This window comes from Daphnia magna, linkage group LG6 (assembly GCF_020631705.1).
Source record: "Daphnia magna isolate NIES linkage group LG6, ASM2063170v1.1, whole genome shotgun sequence".
In the NCBI taxonomy this organism is placed as follows: Eukaryota; Metazoa; Arthropoda; class Branchiopoda; order Diplostraca; family Daphniidae; genus Daphnia; species Daphnia magna.
In genome coordinates, this window is record NC_059187.1 from 4,212,290 (window position 1) to 4,230,880 (window position 18,591).

The window sequence follows — 18,591 nt, forward strand, 5'->3', positions numbered from 1 at the left end:
TAACAGGTTTAATTGATGCGTCTCGCTGCTTCCGCGTATTATTTTTCTTACGCCATGTATTCTATGTTTTACATTTCCAGGCTTTCAGGTTTGGGATACATGTTTTGAATGCCATCGGTTTATTAATTTTTTTTTTTAAAGCTTACGCACTAAGTTCCTCGCTAACGTAGGCCGCATTGTCTTCTCCGTTTTGTTGGAATTTGATGGCTTCAATATCCGTAGCCGTAGGAGTTGGTGTTGGTTACAGGGACTGGAGTCAAAGAAGTTTCGAATGAACGCGAACGCCAGAACTTGACTGTGCCCGATGATAATTTACTGGAAGTGCTGGCCTGTGATGCAGATTCCTTAACTTTCGCCAGGAATTCTGTGATCATCTTAAAGACCTCATTTTTGCAAACGAAAAAATAGAACATTGCCGGTCCAATCAGCATGTACAGGGAAATACTGAACATCAGAAACTCCGGAGAGGCACTGTCTGCATCCACAATTTCGTGAACGATCCTGGGGATCGTGTAGAACTGCATCAGTAAGAAGAAACGAAATATTGTCGTGATCCTGTGTCATCAAGAATGTCACTTTAACAGGTTTTAATGTAATAGAATGAATGCAATGACCTTTGTTTTTCCAGTTTGTTCAAAGCCACCTGTGAAACGGAAGTTTTCAAAAAGCGGAGACTTCCGTAAACCTTGAGCGCACTTGGGATGAAAAATATCAAATTGGCCGTCACCAACACCACATTGGGTGTACTTAGCAAATGTTTGACTGCAGAATTGATCTACGTGTTAGCTGAATAGCTTGATTTTATGATCGATAAACTGAATCTTACTGATTGGATCTCCGAACCAACAAAGGCGAACAGGTGGTCCCAAACTATTGCGATAGATAATCACAACCAGTTGTAAGACCAGTGGTAATCCCCAAGCGTAGAGTGAGCATAACGCAAAACGAATCAACAGGTCCCTTTTCTTTAGTGATCTGGGACCTCGGCTGAAATGAATAATTGTCTTTGACATCCACAAGAGTTAAAAATAAAGACTAACAAATAATTTCTATTACCTTAATTGGTGCCAAATGTTGAATCCCATCACAGTAATCCAGGTAGAGGATGCATACCGAAAATAATTGCTGGCTTGCGCTAGAAATGCAAAGAGTAGAATTCAGATTTGATCTAGAAATTGTCGAACCAATTGTTTGATGGTTACTTCGGAAAAAACACCAAGTGTGTGGCTCGAGGGGTAGCGACAATAGAATTCCGTACTCCAACTGGACAACAATCATGCAAATCAAGAAGCAAATCATCGAGTAGCCCTGGATGTTGTCACGCAGTGCAGGGAAGATGAGGTAAACGAGTAGCGTCAAAACAAGGAAGAAAGCCGAAATGTAATGCAGGTACGAATAGACGCCCCAGAGCAGGTATCGCAACAGGTACATTCTCCACGGCAGGCAAATCATGGCAATATCCTTAGCAGATCGAATCGTATACGTAGATGTCAAATAAACATTAGTATAATACATATAATACACCATATAAAACGTCTATACCTCTTGGCTTCCCGTGGCATCGACGGCTGTGTCAACGCAATAATTGCTAGAATGACGCAAAACTTTGTACAAGGCCTTTCTCACGGCAAAGTGGCCCGATGCGTTGATCTGAAATCTGTTATCAACGAACAGTTTTGGCACGTAAATATTATAATCATGTTTGCAATTCAATGAAGAATTAGCCACGATTTTAAATGGCAAACCAACTGGAGTGACGATTTTAGAAGCATTGAAAACATGATCGTTCGGGACGCACTCTCCGACCGAATCGCGATTGACCGACTGACCAAGCGGGCAACATTTTTTGACTTGCAATAATGGAGCTCTGCAATACGCCACTACCGCCTCTGTACGTCCGTCCTGAAGCACAATGGAATGAACACAATACTGAGCTTGTTGAAGAGTTTGATTAAACCGAGGTTCTATGATAACACCAGCATCAGAGAGGTCATCCGCCTTGAAAGTCTCCCATCCATCCGAACATGGGAACAGCGGATCGTTTACTCCCGAGTCTTCCTGGTAGGTCTTGTGCACGGTTAAATTATTGACACATTTGCGCAGTTCAATGTCCAACACCTGGTTACCAGGACAACATCTCTGTTGTGTCACATTCTCCCCCGAGGTGAATCCCACAAAAACGGTTATCGCCACAATGATGGCACGCAACAGCAACTTCATTTTCCTTTTGGCAAGATGAGCGTTCAACCTGATGAGCAGCGAGAGCTCAGCAAGTATTTTATCCAGTAGTAACTGGTTCGGAGCCCGATCACAATCATCAGACCGCAACAAGTAGACTTGTTACAGACGTAACATATATACGCAACCGTCAGGAGCCACGAACCAACACATGTGCTAACGGAGAAACTTACCCAACGACTAAGACTTTTTGCCTTGCATACGCACGAGTTTCATCATCAACATGTGCACCTCTCCACTTTCGCCTCTAGCTCTAATTTTTTGAGCAGACTATGCCCGCAGCTACGAGCGTCTGAAGTCACGCCGCCCTCCGGTATTTCGTTCGAAATGGGCATCGTCAAGGTTAAATCCATCTACTATAAAGGTAAGAAACAGTGTTGTGGTTTGGCGTTGCATTTCCGTAGATCTTGTGGGTTTAAGGGCACCAGTATATATGCAGATTATTCCCGAGATATATACGTATATAACCGAGATATATCCTTGTTGCATCACCCCTATTGCTGCGTGCGTAATGGAACAATGAAAATACAACAGGACTTTGCATTGATGCAAACCATTTCCGCTCGCTATGACAAACTTTTCTTTACTGGCATTCAAATGTCAATGTAAAAATAACAAATTGACTAGTGCCTTGAATTGTATGCTGCATATTCACATTCCGCTTTCATACCTGAACCTCTACGACGAGTGTCTTTTTAAAAAGACGCGTGATTGCACAGCAATGCAGTTTCTGGAATCTATTTTATTCTTTTCCTTGCAAAGCTATGCTTGGTCTAGGTGTTTGCTATGTGTCTGTGGATGATGCTCAGAAATGGCCAGCCATGAAATAGCACGTCCACTATGAATAGGGTCTATGTGCATGCTTATACGTCGAAGGTCAGGAGCCATCGAGGCAGAAGCGTGCAATCTCCGGACGTCACGTTACATCGCACCAATTCAATCTTGGCCCCACGCTTCGACGAAGCCTTAATCGTTAGACTGAATCGTACCAATTTTTTGTAAGCAAGAACAAAGTATAAGTGACTTTATGCAAAGTTAATCTAAAAATGTGATCGGTTTGGACGTCACGATTTACTTTAAAGCTACTTTACTTTTTTCTTCTCGTTTTTTGAGATTAGCGGATCTTTCTCTCGTGTGTCTCCTTGAATCGACCGAAAAGTAAAAATTACTGCTATGAAATGAATAGCACTGGAAACAATAAGGTACGTATTATATGCTGTACAATCTTTAAAATATACACGGAACTGGGAAATTTCGTAATGCTGGTTGTGATAACAGATTCAATAACGCAGTTAGCCTGAAATGAAAATTTTTTTATTCCGGCTTGGTTTTTTGCCAACTTCATCGTCATGTCCTTGAGGATGTTACTGCTCCCGAGACTCCTCTGTCTGTTTGGTGTTTCCATGCAACAGGGATAGAGCGATTGTAAACTTGCGCAGCCCATCTTGGGAAGATTTTTACCTTTAAACTGAACGCCTGGCTTTAGAATGGAAGTGACTATTCATTTTTTTAATGCACCCTTTTGGAAATTCTAGCTGCTTGTGTACCAACACGCCACATAAAAAGAACATTCCCGTGCCAACAATTATTTTATTTTCCCGTTTGTGTTATTTTGGAATAATGTTTTAGCCGAAAACCATGTTGCAAACTGACACTGACGTCATTGTTTCCCTTCGTCACGGCTATGCCGTATAGTTTACGTAATTAACTTTAGAAGCATATCCTGTATCAACCATTTTTGCTTTCATTTGACGTCATTACTTGACTTGACGTCACATTTATTTCAACCAATACAGCGCGAAAGAAAAACTATTGCACGGGGAATCTTACAATAAGACTCTTTCGCAACAATGATTCCGGTCACGCCTGTAGCTAAATGTGCTGCAGTGTTGGACGTTGACTTAGGTTGACCTATTTAGGGTTCATCTTACTATCTCACGAAACCATCGTCGACGAAAATGACTTGCTACAAATGTTTTCCTTTGGAGTTTTCCACTTTCTACTTAAACAAAGTATAGGTGGTTGTTGTTTTTAGAAAGGGCAGTAAGCCGATTATTGACAAACAATAATACCAGCACATTTCGCACACAAAACAGAATAGTAGATCGCCTAATCTAATCGCCTTCAGCACGTTCAACTTTGCAAGATCCTCGCTAGACAATCGATGTTGCCCTAGGTAGATGACCCATTTTAGCAATGGGATATGATGTGCTCAGCTCAGTGGTTGTTTCAAGAGAATCAACTGTCTATCAGCTATAGCCATGTTAATCGTTTCTTGGCTATATTTCTTTGTTGTTAAGGTATATCGACTATGATTCTTCATGCCAATCGCATGTAGAAATGTTGGATTACCCCTTGGCGCTTAACCTGGAAAAATTAAGGCTGCAATCATTGCGTGTGCCCCCCAAAAAATGACACAACATGGTCCCAGTTAATCCTTGCAGGTCCCATCTAATTGTTTGTATAGCAAACTTGCAAGGCAAAAGTTTTTTTGTCTCTATGACTTTGTGCTGGTAAATCAATGTTTGTTATGAAACAAAAAACATGTTCTGTTTAGGGATTGAACGGCCATTACTTGCTGGGTATGCTACCTGTATTCGTTCGATGTAAAAGAATCATAACAGAAACATGTGTTAAAGCAAACAAACAAATAAAAAACTCAAGGGCGAGGCTAAAAATGCTGTAACTTGGATCGTCGCCATATATGCAAAATTGCGTTGCAAAAAAAGCAAGGCGAATAACAAAAAAGATAGATACACTCTTCTTTCAGTCTCCGGTAGACTACGTGTCAGCAACCATCCAACTCTTTCTCAGAACAAGAAATACCTTTGAAAACAAAGGACAATATCTTGAAACAAAAAAACAAGTCACGCTTCTCTGCGAAACGGAAATATTTTCACCGAAGCCGCAGGCAAATTCAAACTGCTTTTTTCCATGCTTAATCCTGTAGTATGCACGCAGGTGGAAATTACTGTAAATACGCTGCCATAGAGAATTTAAGTTTCTGTATCTTTTTTTGGCTGATACTGCACTTTCTCTAAGGACAGGACTCATCGAAAATTCCATGCCAGTCCAGAATGTCCATGCCTCGACAAGTCTATGTCTCAAATTTGTTTGCTTATTGGTAATGGAAACGATGAAATCGATAAGAAACCTCTTAAAAGAAAAATTAGAATCGATAATAATTATAGTTTCTCCTATCACCACTAGATGGCGTGCAACAGGAAACCAGTGTTCGAGATAACAGGCGAATGGGATACCTATCTGTAACCGAATGTACGCATGCAATTTTTTTTTTCTATTCTGTAATTGAAATTTCTAAAGCTTTGCCTGTTTGTCCGGAATTACTTTATCCGGATTCTTTCGCGCCTTAGTCTCGAGAAACAATACAATAAACATTTATTATTGATATGTGGTATTCGTCCTATTTGATGCTCTACAATCAAAATCGGTAGCCGGTGAAATAGAGTCCTATTTCACTACCAATCCTAAAATCTATTGGCTGCATCTAAAATAAAAACAACTTTTTTTTTACAACGACAGTTTCAGTGTACGGGAATAATTATTTAATCGAGTGCCAGTTTGAGGAATGGAGATTGTTGGTTAACTTCAGTCAAAGCTTTCCATACAGTTGTAAAGCAGACGATGAGTTACCCTAGTTTTCTGGGACGCGGTATATCGTGTACGCGTACCGTGTACCGTGTACCGGTATATCGTGGAAAACGATCGTGGAATGGCTTGCTCCGCCCCCAAAGGGGAGGAGCCTATTATCGTGGAATAGGTCGATTTCCACGGTATATCGTGGAAAGCGATCGTGTACCACTATACGTATACATACACAGCAGACAACAGGCCCAAAGAATCAAAATTCAAACTTGACACGTGTGGTGAATTGTTTATTGACTTCATATACAAGGTAATTTGATAGATGTGTACATAATTTATTTCTATATTATTTTTCTAACATACCTTAATTTAGTAGTTTTAAGTACAATGTCTTCCAGGCCAAATAGAAAATGCAAAGCCACTAATCCACCTCTGTCAACAGTGTGTAGAAGTTCAAAGGTTAGTTAATCCTAATCATAAGTCATATAAAATTAATTAATTAATTGTATTTATAGTACTATATATTGAACTACTATATAGAACTACTATAGTTACTATATATAGAACTACTATATAGAACTACTATATAGAACTACTATATAGAACTACTATATAGAACTATATACTAAAATAACTATATATACTAAAATAATACATGTCAATATTTATTTATATAGATATAAAATATCAACATGGCCGCGCACATCTAGATGCTACTTATAGAAAAGCTGCACCTGTACTTTTACTTATTGCTTTCCAACTAGATGATGCTTATTGACTATGCCTCTTGATCAAGTAGCCGACGGCTACTACAAGAAAACTGAATAATGGCCGAAATGATGGGTGCCGGCACGTTATGGCAATTTTTGTTTTTCGAAGGTTTTAGATGTAATTGTTCCAAATAAATTACGACCTATATTCCAAAACCTGGCTCCATGGTTCAGCATAAACGTAGGGTTACCATAAAATTTATGATTTCTTACAAACCCAAGTAGCCGAACATAAGGCCTAAAATGTATTAATTAAATTTAATAAATTTTCCATAACACCGAAAATACCTAAAAAAAATTTTTTACATCTAAAATCTTAACAAAAACTAATGAGTTTTAGTGCTAAAGACTCACGTGGACTAGAACTTTGGAAATATATATAAATGAATGTGTAATGTGTACAAAAAAATTTCTTTTTGACCGAATTTGTTTTTCTAAGAAAGTCGGTTATGCCCGGTATAGACTTAGCGGACAATTTCTTTCTAGGAAAGCCAGTATAAATTTTATTTATTTTTCAGAAAATTACTTTTTGTATAAATTTATATATATTTAGAAAGCTCTAGTCAACGCGATCGTTTTGCACTAAAATTTATTTGTTTTTGTTAAGTTTTTGTGTGTAAAAATTAATTTTCAAAAAAGTTTTTTAAAAAGTTTGTAGGTGTCCCTCTATTGGCAAAATTTAGAATTTTTGAAATATTTTTGTCGTCTAGGGATAAACGTGGCATGTATTAATCAGTAATAAAGAAGCCCGTTGATTTTTATTATATATTTTCCATGATTAAAAAACAAATTCACTTCAATAAGGTTTATGTATTAACAATAACACATTATACAATAAAAGCATATTAACGGTGTATTAACGTTGTGTTTTGTATATATAGTACTATATACAAATACTATATATAAGTACACGCTGCCAGTACACGATATACCATCCAACGACAGTCGTCTGCTAGGCGTACTTCGTGGAAAACGTTGGTTAGGCCCCTCCCCTTTCAGGGCGGAGCAAGCCATTCCACGATGGTTTTCCACGATATACCAGTACACGGTACACGGTACGCGTACACGATATACCGCGTCCCTAGTTTTCTTTCGTTTCTCTGTCTTCATTGTTCATTCGCGAAAAGCGTGAATATTGTTTAGGTGGCAGCCAAGGTGAATTTACGAGCCGCTGGGTTAATAACAGAGATGTGTCTGAAAAATAGAACATCTACTGCAGTGCTATTGCATATGGGAAACTTCTAACCAAAAACAACTAGGCCTATGAAGTGGATCAAATGCCTAAAACAGTAATATTTAGCTTAAAAAGTTTGTGCCCCTATTTTAGCTGTAAAGCTTTCAGAAGAACACCAAGATTTCCAATGAGTGAAATTGGAAGAAGCCAAAAATTTTCATTTCTTTACATTTCTATGTACTGGTGTATTAGAGGGTATTTCCCAGTTATGCTGATTGCACTGGAAGCTGCCAATCAAATTCCATGAATTCCTGTAAATAGCTTATGAATATCCCTAAAAATAGTTGTCACTTGTCCTGGCATCGAATGCCTGCACTGTTAATACAAAAACAGCATTAACCATTGTGAAAATGGATATAAGATGAATACAGGAAATTTCTGTACCACTTTCAGTCAATGTTGGTTTTAATGCTTTGGTTAACTTTGCAGCAACCTGATCAGCCTCCTGACTGAATGTAGTAGCAACCTGGTCAATCTCTGACTCGTAAGTTAAAAAAACTGGTTGGATTATGCTATGATAGATTATTGTAGACCCATTCCATCTGGTTGGGGCAAAGCAGAATACCAGGAAAGTACACTGTTGATCCAAATAATACCGTTATAATTAATTGCACCACGTTTGTATAGGTTTAGACAATATTTTACCTTTCCTAGCCAATAAAATGGGAACCAGGATAGTAAGATATCCGAAAAGAATTCGACAATGCCGAAACATGCATAAACAACCCAGTAGGTAAGCCACTTTGTATCGTCATCTTTTTGTTTTGTTTCAATTGCTTTAATCGATGCATAGGCAGGATAAACGAATCCAATTAAGTTACACACTAGTTGGGCACCAAAACCAAAAACTAAATAGACGGCAAGAAAGCCGATAGCGCCTTTTTGTGCGAAAAACAACCGTTAGGAACATAGTCATAGTCTCACATCTTAATGTTTTTCACGGTTTTACCTGAAGCGGTATAGATCCGGTCCACCTCAGTATTCCTTTCGGCCATCGTCAACACATCGTTTATTATTCCGGGTTCACTTAAAGCTTTCTGAAAGCGTTGGAGGAGTCGCTCCCAAAAATTGACCATTATTGAAGTTGGCGAATACTTAATCCAGAAAATATAACAGGTCAGATATTGGTCGTAGTTAAAATTAAAAAAATATATAGTATATTATGTATTTTAGAAAATCAGAGTAACAAGTGACGTTTTTTTTCTACTGTAATAACAGCGAAATTTACAATTGTAGCCTAACTATTCAAAAGTCAACAGTTGTAAAAGGTACTGGAGGCAACAACGAAATATGCTGGAAACAAAACTTAACTATCAACGCTCGTTTAAGCTCTCGAAGACAGTTTAGTGTGGTGCAACGTCCATATCGTCATCGATAAGTAAACTTATCAGCGCATATGTTGCTATAGATTAAATGAGAATGGTAGGAGAGTATTATCTTCGCCTTAGTTTGGAAGGAAGTTACTTGACTTTGTTTGTAAATGCCTGGCAACATGATCAATAGTGCAAATAAGAGGCTAGATTTGTCCACTAACGATGACAATCACACTAACATGCATCATCATTCTTAATCATGCATTGTACTTGAACAAATTGATTCGATTCTTTTCAACTTAACTATCGATTAAATATGAAGCGGGAAGATGAAGCACATTCAAATATAAATGACGTGTACGTGCTGAAGTGAAAATTGTTACATTTCTTGTTTTTTTTGGTTTGACTTGAAGTACATTTGTCTGTACTTTCATGTTATCTTTCATGGAAATTTCGAAAGCGTCTCCTGGTTTCGTAATGCCCGTTTGAACTTTGATGGAGAATGGGTAAAGAATCAAATTCTAACGGATGCATTAAATTGCTAGAACTCACAACTATGTCAGTAAAATAAACAATTAGAACTTTTAAGTGACTTATTTCTGTATTGTAAGATCAAGTTTACAAAAGACACAAAAACGGACTCGTTCAAAAATTTGGGAAATCTTGCACGACTAATTTTGTAAGGAATTTCAGAGCCCTAAATGGAGAGTTAAGAATCGAGAAAACATAGTAAAAGAATGACAAGACTTATTCATCCTTGCTATTTGCATTCTTGACCAAGTTGTGTGCTGAAAATTGAGAAAAGAAAAAGTAAAAGGAGAATTAATATTTAACTAATTTAATTAGCGCATGGGATTTACTTATATCCAATCCTTGGGAAAGAAGTTTAGCGGCATTGTTTGCAGCATCACCAACAACTTTGTCCAACTTCGTATTGTATTTTAAATACCGAGGTCTGATAATCCTATGATAGATTAAAGCGGATCCGTTCCACGAAACAGGAGCAAAGCACCAGACCAGCAGGATACACTAAACAAGATTTCAGATTATTATTCTTTATGAACAACTAGGATTCAGTGCTTTGAAAGTAAGATACCTTTGCCAACCAGTACAAGGGGAACCAAGACAAGAGAATATCAGAAAAGAATTCAATTATGCTAAAAAAGGCAAAGACAGTCCAATAAGTAAGCCATTTTGTGTCATCATCTTTTTTGTCAGATTCAATGGCTTTCACTGAGGCATATGCAGGGTATACAAAACCAATGGAGTTGCACAGTAACTGGGCACCATAGCCAAAAGTTAAATATATTGATATGACTCCGATCATACCTGTGAAGAAGACAAAAATTAGGGAATAATACACTTAGTTCAAAAAATAATAAAAATACTACTGCGTACCAAGGGCAATATAGAGTCTTTTCACTCCTGTTCGTTCTTCAGCTTTGGCTAGCAAATTATTGATGAAGCCAGGCTCGTACAGCACTTTCTCAAGACCTGCACGGTATTGCTCAAGGAACTGTGTCATGTTAGTGGTAGCTTTTGACTAGCTTGTTTCCAACAAACTGGGGAACTGTAATGAAAAAGAAGATAGGGTATTTTGGTTATCAGCTAATAAATGGATGCCTTATTGTGTTGCAACTCAATGAAACTGTCACTAACTTTGGCTTCCTACTTGTAGCCTTAAAAGTTTAGATTTGAATGTCAAACCATAGTTATAAAGTGAAAGCAGAATAAACAAGTCAGGCAGTTCAATTTAATAAGCTCGGTTAGGAAAAGAAAAATGAAAATGCAGATCTGCTCCATTACTGCAGAACCTGTTTTGCAGTTCAACGGACGTTGATCGGTTTTCGATTTCGTTGTGTAAATAACTTACGGTATAGAAGAGCCGTTGGGTAGAGACGCGTTACTGGTTCCTTATTATAAAGAACTAAAAGCAAGATGTAACTGAGGAGTAACAACGCCAGCCAACAGTGAAGCGAGCAACTAGTACTGGTTTGAATAAGATAAAAAAAAGTTGGTTATTTCCGGGGAGGGTTCCGACTACCGGCAGGCAGAGACATTCACCGTGTGCCAAATTTAGCAATTTAGCTCAAAAGGGCTCCGTCCTTCTGGAATTCACACTGGATGTTTTTGGTTTTTCATTTCCTAATAAAAAGTATGACGCTTTCATGAAGAGTTCTCACATTTTCAGTGTTGAACAGTTAAAGGATAAATTTTGTTCTTGTCATTTATTACGCGTTGCCTTCGGTGCTGCACCACGCTTTAAAAAAAAACAGTACATTTTCTTTCGGCTTTGTTGGTGGTATAATTGCCCCAGATTGGGAAGTCGAATGGGAACTAATCGAACGAGGTCATTCTTACACTTGGTAATTGATTTTAAATGTGTAACCGCGAAATGTATGGCAGTAACGGGTTGATGCTCGTTGACGCGTACATTATTTTCTCCATCTGGACGCAATCGATTCACGTCTGGCCTTTAGTAAGAAACATTGGTACGCCGCATAAAATGACTTATGATCTCCGAGTCTGTCCAGTGCACAAACATTCATGGTCGATTCAACTAGGGGGCCATTTAAGAAACTGAACCAGGCCAATAACAAAGGAATGTGGAACATACCGAACCAGCCAAGCACCCACTCAGCACAAAACCACGACACGTCTAGAACAAAGGATACAATGAGGTGTGTGCTCCTTACAAGTAAGAAATCCTACAAAACTTTTTGATCCAGCGACCTGTCATTTCGAAGCTATGAGTGAGATTTACACACTGTAGTGGTAGCAGTAGCAAGTAAAATTCAACCCCCCCCCATTTATCCAGTTAAACTTGGCTTCTTAAGATCGTGGCCTGCCTCCTGTATGTATACAAACTACTGTAATTTCAACTGTCGATCGATAAATTTTATTGAACAGCCAACGACTTTGGATTCCCCGCCTTCTATAAGCTTTTTTTTCTCTCACTCAAGCTATTTTCATTCCAACAGGGATGACGCATGTGGAGTCGTGGACTCAGAGATGAAAAGATGAGAGTTCATGGGGAAAAAAAAAAAATAATTAAAAGAGGATTTCCATGCTTTTTTGCCCCAGCCTTCTTATCCGCCTCTAAACTTCCGGAAATGAAAGATGGAAATTCCAGCTGAAGAAAATTAAGTGTGTGAGGGGTTTTTCTTTTTTCAATCTTTATGCTTTTTCCCGTTTCCAGGCCCTCATATATTGATATCGTAAAAGAAAGTGAACGGATGTCGGTGGCTAATTTATCATTGCACTTCGTCCCTTTTTTAAGATATCATGGCACATCGTTTAATGGCTTTCATCGATCATTGAATAAAAGTCTCTTTATACTCAACGGTCAAGACGAAAGCCGTTTCTAGAGAACACCAAGAATGTAACACATTCTGTGTACACGTCGTACTTTGAACATCAAATTCGTTTTGGGAGAACCCAAGACGAGAACGGACATCAAAAGTCTCGACACAAGTTTGCTTTCTAACGAACAAGAGAGAGTATATACGTACGTATGTATGTGTAAGCAAAAGAAAAGAGTCAGGGACTTGCATTCTATATTTATGTACACATACCGTGTTCTGTATATATTTATATTCCCGGAGCGAGTCGATGACACCATCCTTTTAAAGGATTGCGGGACCCGGCGCATGACAGTTTCTTTGCCTTCTTCTTTCATGCACGCTCACTTCTCCGGCTTTTTCTTACTTCTTCGATATTCCGGTAGTAACTAGAGGCCGCTAAAGTATAGGGGGGAAAAAAAATAAGTAAAAAGATAAAACCAATAGAAAATAAAATCTAAAAACAAAAATATTGGGATTTAATTTTAACTGCAATTATTATAGATTGTCCTCTCACGTTATTGGCCCTTCAAGTTAATTTAACGCTTGTCTTTTCTGATGTCTCAACCTTTTTTGAGGGCCGTTCCTCACGCGTACATTATTTGAAAGCATTTAGCTTTTCTTACCCTCTACAATTTGTTGTCGTCTTCGATAGGATTCGGTTCGCTCGGGTTTTGATCAATAGCGTTGCTGTCGATCGATATAGACACGCACTGCACGGTAACATGGAAGCGACAGCATCCAGTCTGCGTCACCGACTTGCCTGTCTCGGGAGTGATTACATTGTAACAACTTTGGCCAATGAAAGAAACGAAGAGAAAGGATGGAAAGAGTTCCTTTAAAGATGTTGCTGTCTTTTTCTTTAAAAAAGGAAAAAAAAATGAATCCATGTACAGACGATTGCAAGCTTTTGTGTACACCTTTCTACTTTCTCACTCCCTTCTCCGGCCTGGGCCCTGAATCGATCCGTCCCATCTTGATATATAGAATCATGAATCTGATGATGAAGAATAGAGCACCAAGATGGGAGTAGTTCAGTTGTTCCATAAAGCTGTTAGCTGCTTCACTGCATTTCGAATTTGATTGTTGGTCTACTCCAAAAAGGTCAACCGGGGCGAAGGCAAAAAAAAAAAGGCTCACCAATCTGAAGATATAACATGAACCAATTTTCCATATCTATAGCCCATCTAAAATGTAACGTAGTAGATACAAAAAGCATAGAATCAAATGATCATGCTAGCAACGGAGAAGTGGAATAATCCTGCGTGATGGGGTATATATAACTCAGCTCATGGTATGGGCATTTGTCACTATATAATCTTCGGCAAGCACGTCGTTATTTTTCTTTGACAAGCTGACATCACGATGGGGATTTGTTGCCGTCTTTTTAACGACGTTCATCACCTGTCATCACGCGTGCATCCCATGCCCTTTTTTTTTTGCTCCATTATTCATTCGGTGTTGGTTTCCTTCATTAGGATATGGATAAACGAGAACTATAAAAACGCGATTCCACATCTAGATCATTACGCTTTATTTATATGTTTTTTTTTTTTTATTGTTTCCTTTTTTGTTCATTTTCTTTTCTTAACAACATCAACGTGTAATTATGACACGATATGCAGACATCAATTCTCGGTTTCACGATATAGAAGGTAAATGACAGGGGATAACGGAGGTATGATATCTTAGAATTCAAGGTAAAAGATTAATCTATATATTTAATTTCGATTTGGTTATCCGATCGAGGGAAATACATTGGGGTTGATGTATCTTTATAGACTTGGAGGCGGCCGTGAGCGAGCCATCGCCCAGAGATGGGCATCAGTTGAAGAAGCAGTCGAATAGCATGCTGTATACAACTCTTTTTAGTTGGACAACGGCGATTGGATGTTGGGATGAGCCGGGACGCAAGTGCACGTCAAGGTCCGTAACAAAAGCATTCGCAGGCGACTGTACCATTTACGGTTATGTCTATCCTTTGGAACGGCAACATCTGAAATCATTGTAAATTGCATGTCGTTCCTTATATCAGTAGACAGAAGATGTGCAACTGGCAAAACAAAGTACTATCTCAAACTTATTGATTAAAAAAATGTTAGGCAAAAAAAAATATATACAGAAAAGTCCGAGCTAGACTCGTGGATTTTACTTGGAACTGATGTCTCATGCAAGACATGCACGAACTCACAGCACGCAGTGAACCATTATTTCACGCATCAAATATTTTTGAAGTAGGATCTATATATGCAGGAAAAAAAAAAAAATCCGCTGAGGGTCTAAACACGGGAACTGATGCAACGCGATGTGTAGATGATGGGGTATAGACATAAAGTCACTAGTATAAATGCTGTCCCAATCATCTGATTCAGACTGCCGGACTGTTCAGCCTATACGTTGCTAAAGATTAAAAAATCTGTGGACGTCGTCTATTGTTGGCATCGATTGTGGTTCTTCCGTTAAGGTCTACAATGGCTGATCGCTGATAGCCGTTTGTCTGGGAGTCATCTGGTATTGACCGAGGCGATTATATATCAAAAGTCCTCCTTTTCTTTAGTTTGCTGAATGATTGTGTGTGAGTTCACAGTGCACTATATACATATTCTGCTGCTCGTGCAATTTTTGTATCCCTCTTATATACTATATACATTCTACGTTGAGATGTAATCACGCAATGACAAAGGAAAACGTTTTCGTCGACATGCCAATGAAGAACTAAAAGAACTCGTCTGGGAGAAAGGGGGGAGAGTATTAATTGCTTTCGCTTCCAATTGCCTATTCATTGACAGTTGATGACAACAATATACCCAACAGCCAACCCATTGAAAAAAAACAAGGGATAAGAATTGAATTGAAAAGAAAGGGGAGAATGAAACAAAAAAAAGTTGACTTACGTTGCAATTCGAGACTTAATTTGGCCTTCTGCTCTATCTGTTGTACAAGGAGGATGATCAACATGTAGCACCAAATAATAATAAAAAAAAAGATAAGAAAAAAACAAAACAAATGCAGATAATCAGAATTGTGTTCACAATATGCAAATTGAAGTGCAGCAATTTGAGGTAGGCTATATACCTTGCTGGCTACGTGACCGCGCTTGAGAGTCTCTTCTTGAGCTGAACGAAGCAACTGGAGCACAAAACCCGTAGCCAAATCCATCAGTTCTTCATCATTTTTGAGGGCGTTTAATCGGTCGAAGAGATCGCAAGTCGGATCGTGATTCGTTCCTTCACCCACGTCCTCTACCGTCACTAGGAACCAACATTAACCGAAATATAATGATGTACATTTCCAAGTGTCATCAAAACCTGAAGGGTTTACGTCTCTTTTTAGGACTTCAACAAGGAGGACATCAAGGCGGATCGATAAAAAGCAAAAAAGGAGTGGGGAAAAATCTTAGGCAATATAAATGACGTCAATGGTGCTCTCAATTGTAGGTCGATGAGCATCGCCCCAATGCGCTGCACTTGAATCATTAGGTATACCTGATAACGCCGCCTTTGTGTCGTCTGATTGTTGTTGGCAGTCTTTTGGCAATGCATCTTCTTCAACGTTCGTTGCGACGATTGGCTCTCCTTCCTGTTGCGGTGACTGGGCGTTTTCTAGAGCTGATTCGGGAGTTGGGCTCAGCATTTTGCGCTCGGAAACAGCGAACTGTTGGTGATGTTCGCCAAAGGTTAACATCGATGGAAACGTGTCGCCGTTAGCTCCCGAATCCATGCTGGAGTAGCGTCTTCCCGCGCCGCTACGAACTGCTCGCTGATCCAATTCGATCGAAGCTGTTTGATGGGCCGCACTCGATCCTGGAACTAAACTCAAGGAGCGGCTGAATTGCACTCGTTTGATGGGTTTGTCGGCATCGGATGACGATTGCATCTCATCCCAGACGGGATGAGAATTCGGAATCGACGGTGCTGGTTCATCAGCGGCAGGACTTTCCTCGGGAATTGGTTGATCATTTATTTGGTTGGCTGAGATTAATGGATCATTCTGCTCAGCTGTTTCCACTTCGTCAGCAGCTTCCGGGGTTCGTTGGGACTCACTGCGCGGAATCTGAGTGACGGCACTGATTTGACTCATTTCGTCGCAGTCGGACGATTCCTCCGACTCACCGGCCGTCTTCAATCCGTCGTCTTCAACCGGACTCCCGTCGCTCAATTGGATTACGTAAGTGCCTGTCCCTTCGGCGGGTAACGTCGTTAACTCTGGATGCCCGGAAGATGCCTCTAATTCGATAGGATCAGCTTGCATGCCGGAATCAGTGAAATTCGTTTTGTTTTCCGCGTGATGTTTGCGCGGTTTATGTTGTTTCTCCTCTTTATAGCGGAAGCTGTACGTTTTCGGGCTGGTCGAAGGTGCTTCATCCTCCACAACTTCCGGATCCCAAATATCAATCATTCCGACGACATCCGGAACAGGCGATGTGACTCGAATGGTTGGCGTTGGCGGTGGCGTTCCAGTGCTAGTCGATCGGCTGCCGTACGTAACTCGCTGATGACCACCGGATGAAGAAGATGAGACCGATTGGCTCTTACCATGACGGAAGGAATAGGAGTGTGACATGGCTAGAAATGTGTCAAAGCTTATCTAACGAGCCGAAAGAAAACATCATCAACAGGCTGATGTGGGCAGCAGAAAAGAACTAAAAAAAAAAACAACTTCGGACGTTTACCTATTCCTTGTCGGTAGCGGACAGCGGGACATGGGAACGAAATGTTAAACCACCCGCTCACCCTTTCTAGGTTGGAAACACTGTGAATTGAAGATGGCAATGTTTGGAAGACGGGCGACGAGCGGAAAAAGTGGGAGGTAGTGCCCTGGGCTACTCTTGTAGGGCGGGCGCAACAGCTTTAACGTGGTGCGCAGCCGTTAACCACCCCTTTTTGTCATCATGAGTTGCCCAGAAAGAGACCTGTTGCTAGACGTATACAGATTGACTGGACGTTAAATCTTATCTCGCTCCCATAAAAAAAGGGATAAATGCATGTAATACACTCGACACGTTAGGTTGTATATAGTCATAAACGGGCATGCGCATCAATTTGTTTCGACATCAATTCTGGAAGTGGCCCACTACATTTAACCTAAACAAAACATTGTGCTATATAGAAAATGTTGACCCGTCTAATGAAACAACATGGGAGTTCTGTCACTGGTAAATTGGCCAACATCAAGAACCCTTTGACCGTCATTGGACAAACAACTTGGGTGTAGATATAGAGTCGGTCTCGAGCGCACTATGTCTCTTAATCTTCAACTGGGTGGGGTAAAAGAAAAGGGACTTGCTTCACGTAGGCGCTTGGAAACGCGAGTTATCATTGCATTCCGCTTCTGGGAAGACGTTTAATATTGATTTTGTATATATAGCAGGAACATTAGACTGCATTCACCTTTACGAAAAGGTACGGCCCGAACCCGTTCCTATTCGTATACATAACTCACGGGCGTTTTTATCCGCTTGCGTATATACATCGCCAAATCACTGGAATAAGATCACCAATCTACAGTTGAATAAGAAGATATCGCACGTACGGTTCTCAACGAAATCAAAAACGATAAGGTATATAAGCGAAATTAGTATATGCACTTGCCAACCTTCGCAAGCAAACCGAAAAGAAAGATTTATCATTTCAATGGCTGTATAGCTTGTCTTGATTGCGTACGTTGTTCCGGTCGACTGGTGCGCTTCGGGTAACGTCACCCTCTTTTTTCTTTCTTCTTTTGGCTTACTATTGGATCCCCTTTGTGTAACATATCCATCACCTTCTGTCCAAGTTCTGGGCGACTCCCGTCCATGTGTGGCCAGCAACAGTCGGGGAGAAACTGATCAACAACAGAAAGCCAAAAAGGTTCATTCGTGCGTGATCTTCTAGCAAGTCGCCATGATAGAAAAATCAATAATTAGCTTTTATTTAAAAAATAAAAAATAAACTGAGAGTTGCGCTAGTGAATTTGACGCTGTGCAGAGTCCTCAACAACGAATCAAGAGAGGAGAGTGAAACCAGTAGACTACAGACGTTAAAGAAATGAGGGGACGATCCTCTCCGTTGCACGGTTACGCCCAAAAAATCAATACACCTAGCGTTGTG

The 18,591-nt window shown here is 39.8% G+C and overlaps 4 protein-coding genes and 3 long non-coding RNA genes across 9 annotated transcripts; 3 read left to right on the plus strand and 4 right to left on the minus strand.

Annotated features, from left to right (window-relative positions):
* Nucleotides 1-38: 38 nt before the first annotated feature.
* Nucleotides 39-2,434, minus strand: LOC116924429. The gene is given in 7 exon segments (XM_032930953.2): nucleotides 39-227; nucleotides 229-555; nucleotides 615-762; nucleotides 827-987; nucleotides 1,057-1,135; nucleotides 1,203-1,461; nucleotides 1,543-2,434. Coding segments are annotated over 7 exon segments (1,737 nt in total). The 5' UTR covers nucleotides 2,221-2,434; the 3' UTR covers nucleotides 39-142.
* A 922-nt stretch (nucleotides 2,435-3,356) lies between these two features.
* On the plus strand, nucleotides 3,357-5,647 carry LOC116924447. 2 transcript variants are annotated; one of them, XR_006648588.1, is made up of 4 exons: nucleotides 3,357-3,440; nucleotides 3,517-5,211; nucleotides 5,286-5,362; nucleotides 5,449-5,647. It is a non-coding gene; the product is annotated as an uncharacterized LOC116924447 (long non-coding RNA). The 2 variants fall into 2 exon arrangements; XR_004394993.2 differs by having other exon boundaries at nucleotides 3,517-5,362.
* A 258-nt stretch (nucleotides 5,648-5,905) lies between these two features.
* Nucleotides 5,906-6,770, plus strand: LOC116930594. 2 transcript variants are annotated; one of them, XR_006648591.1, is made up of 3 exons: nucleotides 5,906-6,154; nucleotides 6,218-6,303; nucleotides 6,522-6,770. It is a non-coding gene; the product is annotated as an uncharacterized LOC116930594 (long non-coding RNA). The 2 variants fall into 2 exon arrangements; XR_006648590.1 differs by having other exon boundaries at nucleotides 6,218-6,285.
* Nucleotides 6,771-7,179: 409 nt separating this feature from the next.
* Nucleotides 7,180-8,240, plus strand: LOC123473989. The gene is made up of 2 exons (XR_006648587.1): nucleotides 7,180-7,903; nucleotides 8,041-8,240. It is a non-coding gene; the product is annotated as an uncharacterized LOC123473989 (long non-coding RNA).
* On the minus strand, nucleotides 8,013-8,934 carry LOC116924441 (receptor expression-enhancing protein 6). The gene is made up of 4 exons (XM_045175759.1): nucleotides 8,798-8,934; nucleotides 8,494-8,726; nucleotides 8,233-8,425; nucleotides 8,013-8,163 (listed from the first exon to the last, which is right to left on the minus strand). The coding sequence occupies exons 1-4, from the start codon at nucleotides 8,922-8,924 to the stop codon at nucleotides 8,123-8,125; spliced, it is 594 nt and encodes a 197-aa protein (XP_045031694.1). The 5' UTR covers nucleotides 8,925-8,934; the 3' UTR covers nucleotides 8,013-8,122.
* Nucleotides 8,935-9,743: 809 nt separating this feature from the next.
* LOC116924442 (receptor expression-enhancing protein 5) lies at nucleotides 9,744-11,195 on the minus strand. Its single transcript, XM_032930971.2, has 5 exons — nucleotides 11,035-11,195; nucleotides 10,560-10,731; nucleotides 10,258-10,490; nucleotides 10,022-10,190; nucleotides 9,744-9,949 (listed from the first exon to the last, which is right to left on the minus strand). The coding sequence occupies exons 2-5, from the start codon at nucleotides 10,684-10,686 to the stop codon at nucleotides 9,909-9,911; spliced, it is 570 nt and encodes a 189-aa protein (XP_032786862.1). The 5' UTR covers nucleotides 10,687-10,731; nucleotides 11,035-11,195; the 3' UTR covers nucleotides 9,744-9,908.
* Nucleotides 11,196-14,019: 2,824 nt separating this feature from the next.
* LOC116924431 lies at nucleotides 14,020-17,430 on the minus strand. Its single transcript, XM_032930955.2, has 5 exons — nucleotides 17,175-17,430; nucleotides 15,988-17,089; nucleotides 15,578-15,753; nucleotides 15,397-15,433; nucleotides 14,020-14,498 (listed from the first exon to the last, which is right to left on the minus strand). Exons 2-5 carry the CDS (start codon nucleotides 17,063-17,065, stop codon nucleotides 14,371-14,373), a joined length of 1,419 nt encoding a protein of 472 aa, XP_032786846.1. The 5' UTR covers nucleotides 17,066-17,089; nucleotides 17,175-17,430; the 3' UTR covers nucleotides 14,020-14,370.
* Between the last annotated feature and the right edge of the window lie 1,161 nt (nucleotides 17,431-18,591).

Excerpts from the sequence above, each read along its gene's own strand:
- LOC116924441 (XM_045175759.1), bottom strand. The coding sequence starts at position 8,924 with ATGGTCAATTTTTGGGAGCGACTCCTCCAACGCTTTCAGAAAGCTTTA. Across the intron at positions 8,727-8,797 it reads CCGGATCTATACCGCTTCAG|GCGCTATCGGCTTTCTTGCC; the intron begins GTAAAACCGTGA and ends TCGCACAAAAAG. Across the intron at positions 8,426-8,493 it reads CATTTTATTGGCTAGGAAAG|TGTACTTTCCTGGTATTCTG; the intron begins GTAAAATATTGT and ends TTGGATCAACAG.
- LOC116924442 (XM_032930971.2), bottom strand. The coding sequence starts at position 10,686 with ATGACACAGTTCCTTGAGCAATACCGTGCAGGTCTTGAGAAAGTGCTG. Across the intron at positions 10,491-10,559 it reads AAGACTCTATATTGCCCTTG|GTATGATCGGAGTCATATCA; the intron begins GTACGCAGTAGT and ends TCTTCTTCACAG. Across the intron at positions 10,191-10,257 it reads CCTTGTACTGGTTGGCAAAG|TGTATCCTGCTGGTCTGGTG; the intron begins GTATCTTACTTT and ends AATCTTGTTTAG.
- LOC116924431 (XM_032930955.2), bottom strand. The coding sequence starts at position 17,065 with ATGTCACACTCCTATTCCTTCCGTCATGGTAAGAGCCAATCGGTCTCA. Across the intron at positions 15,754-15,987 it reads CACAAAGGCGGCGTTATCAG|TGACGGTAGAGGACGTGGGT; the intron begins GTATACCTAATG and ends GTTGGTTCCTAG. Across the intron at positions 14,499-15,396 it reads ATTAAGTCTCGAATTGCAAC|ATGTTGCCGTTCCAAAGGAT; the intron begins GTAAGTCAACTT and ends CAATGATTTCAG.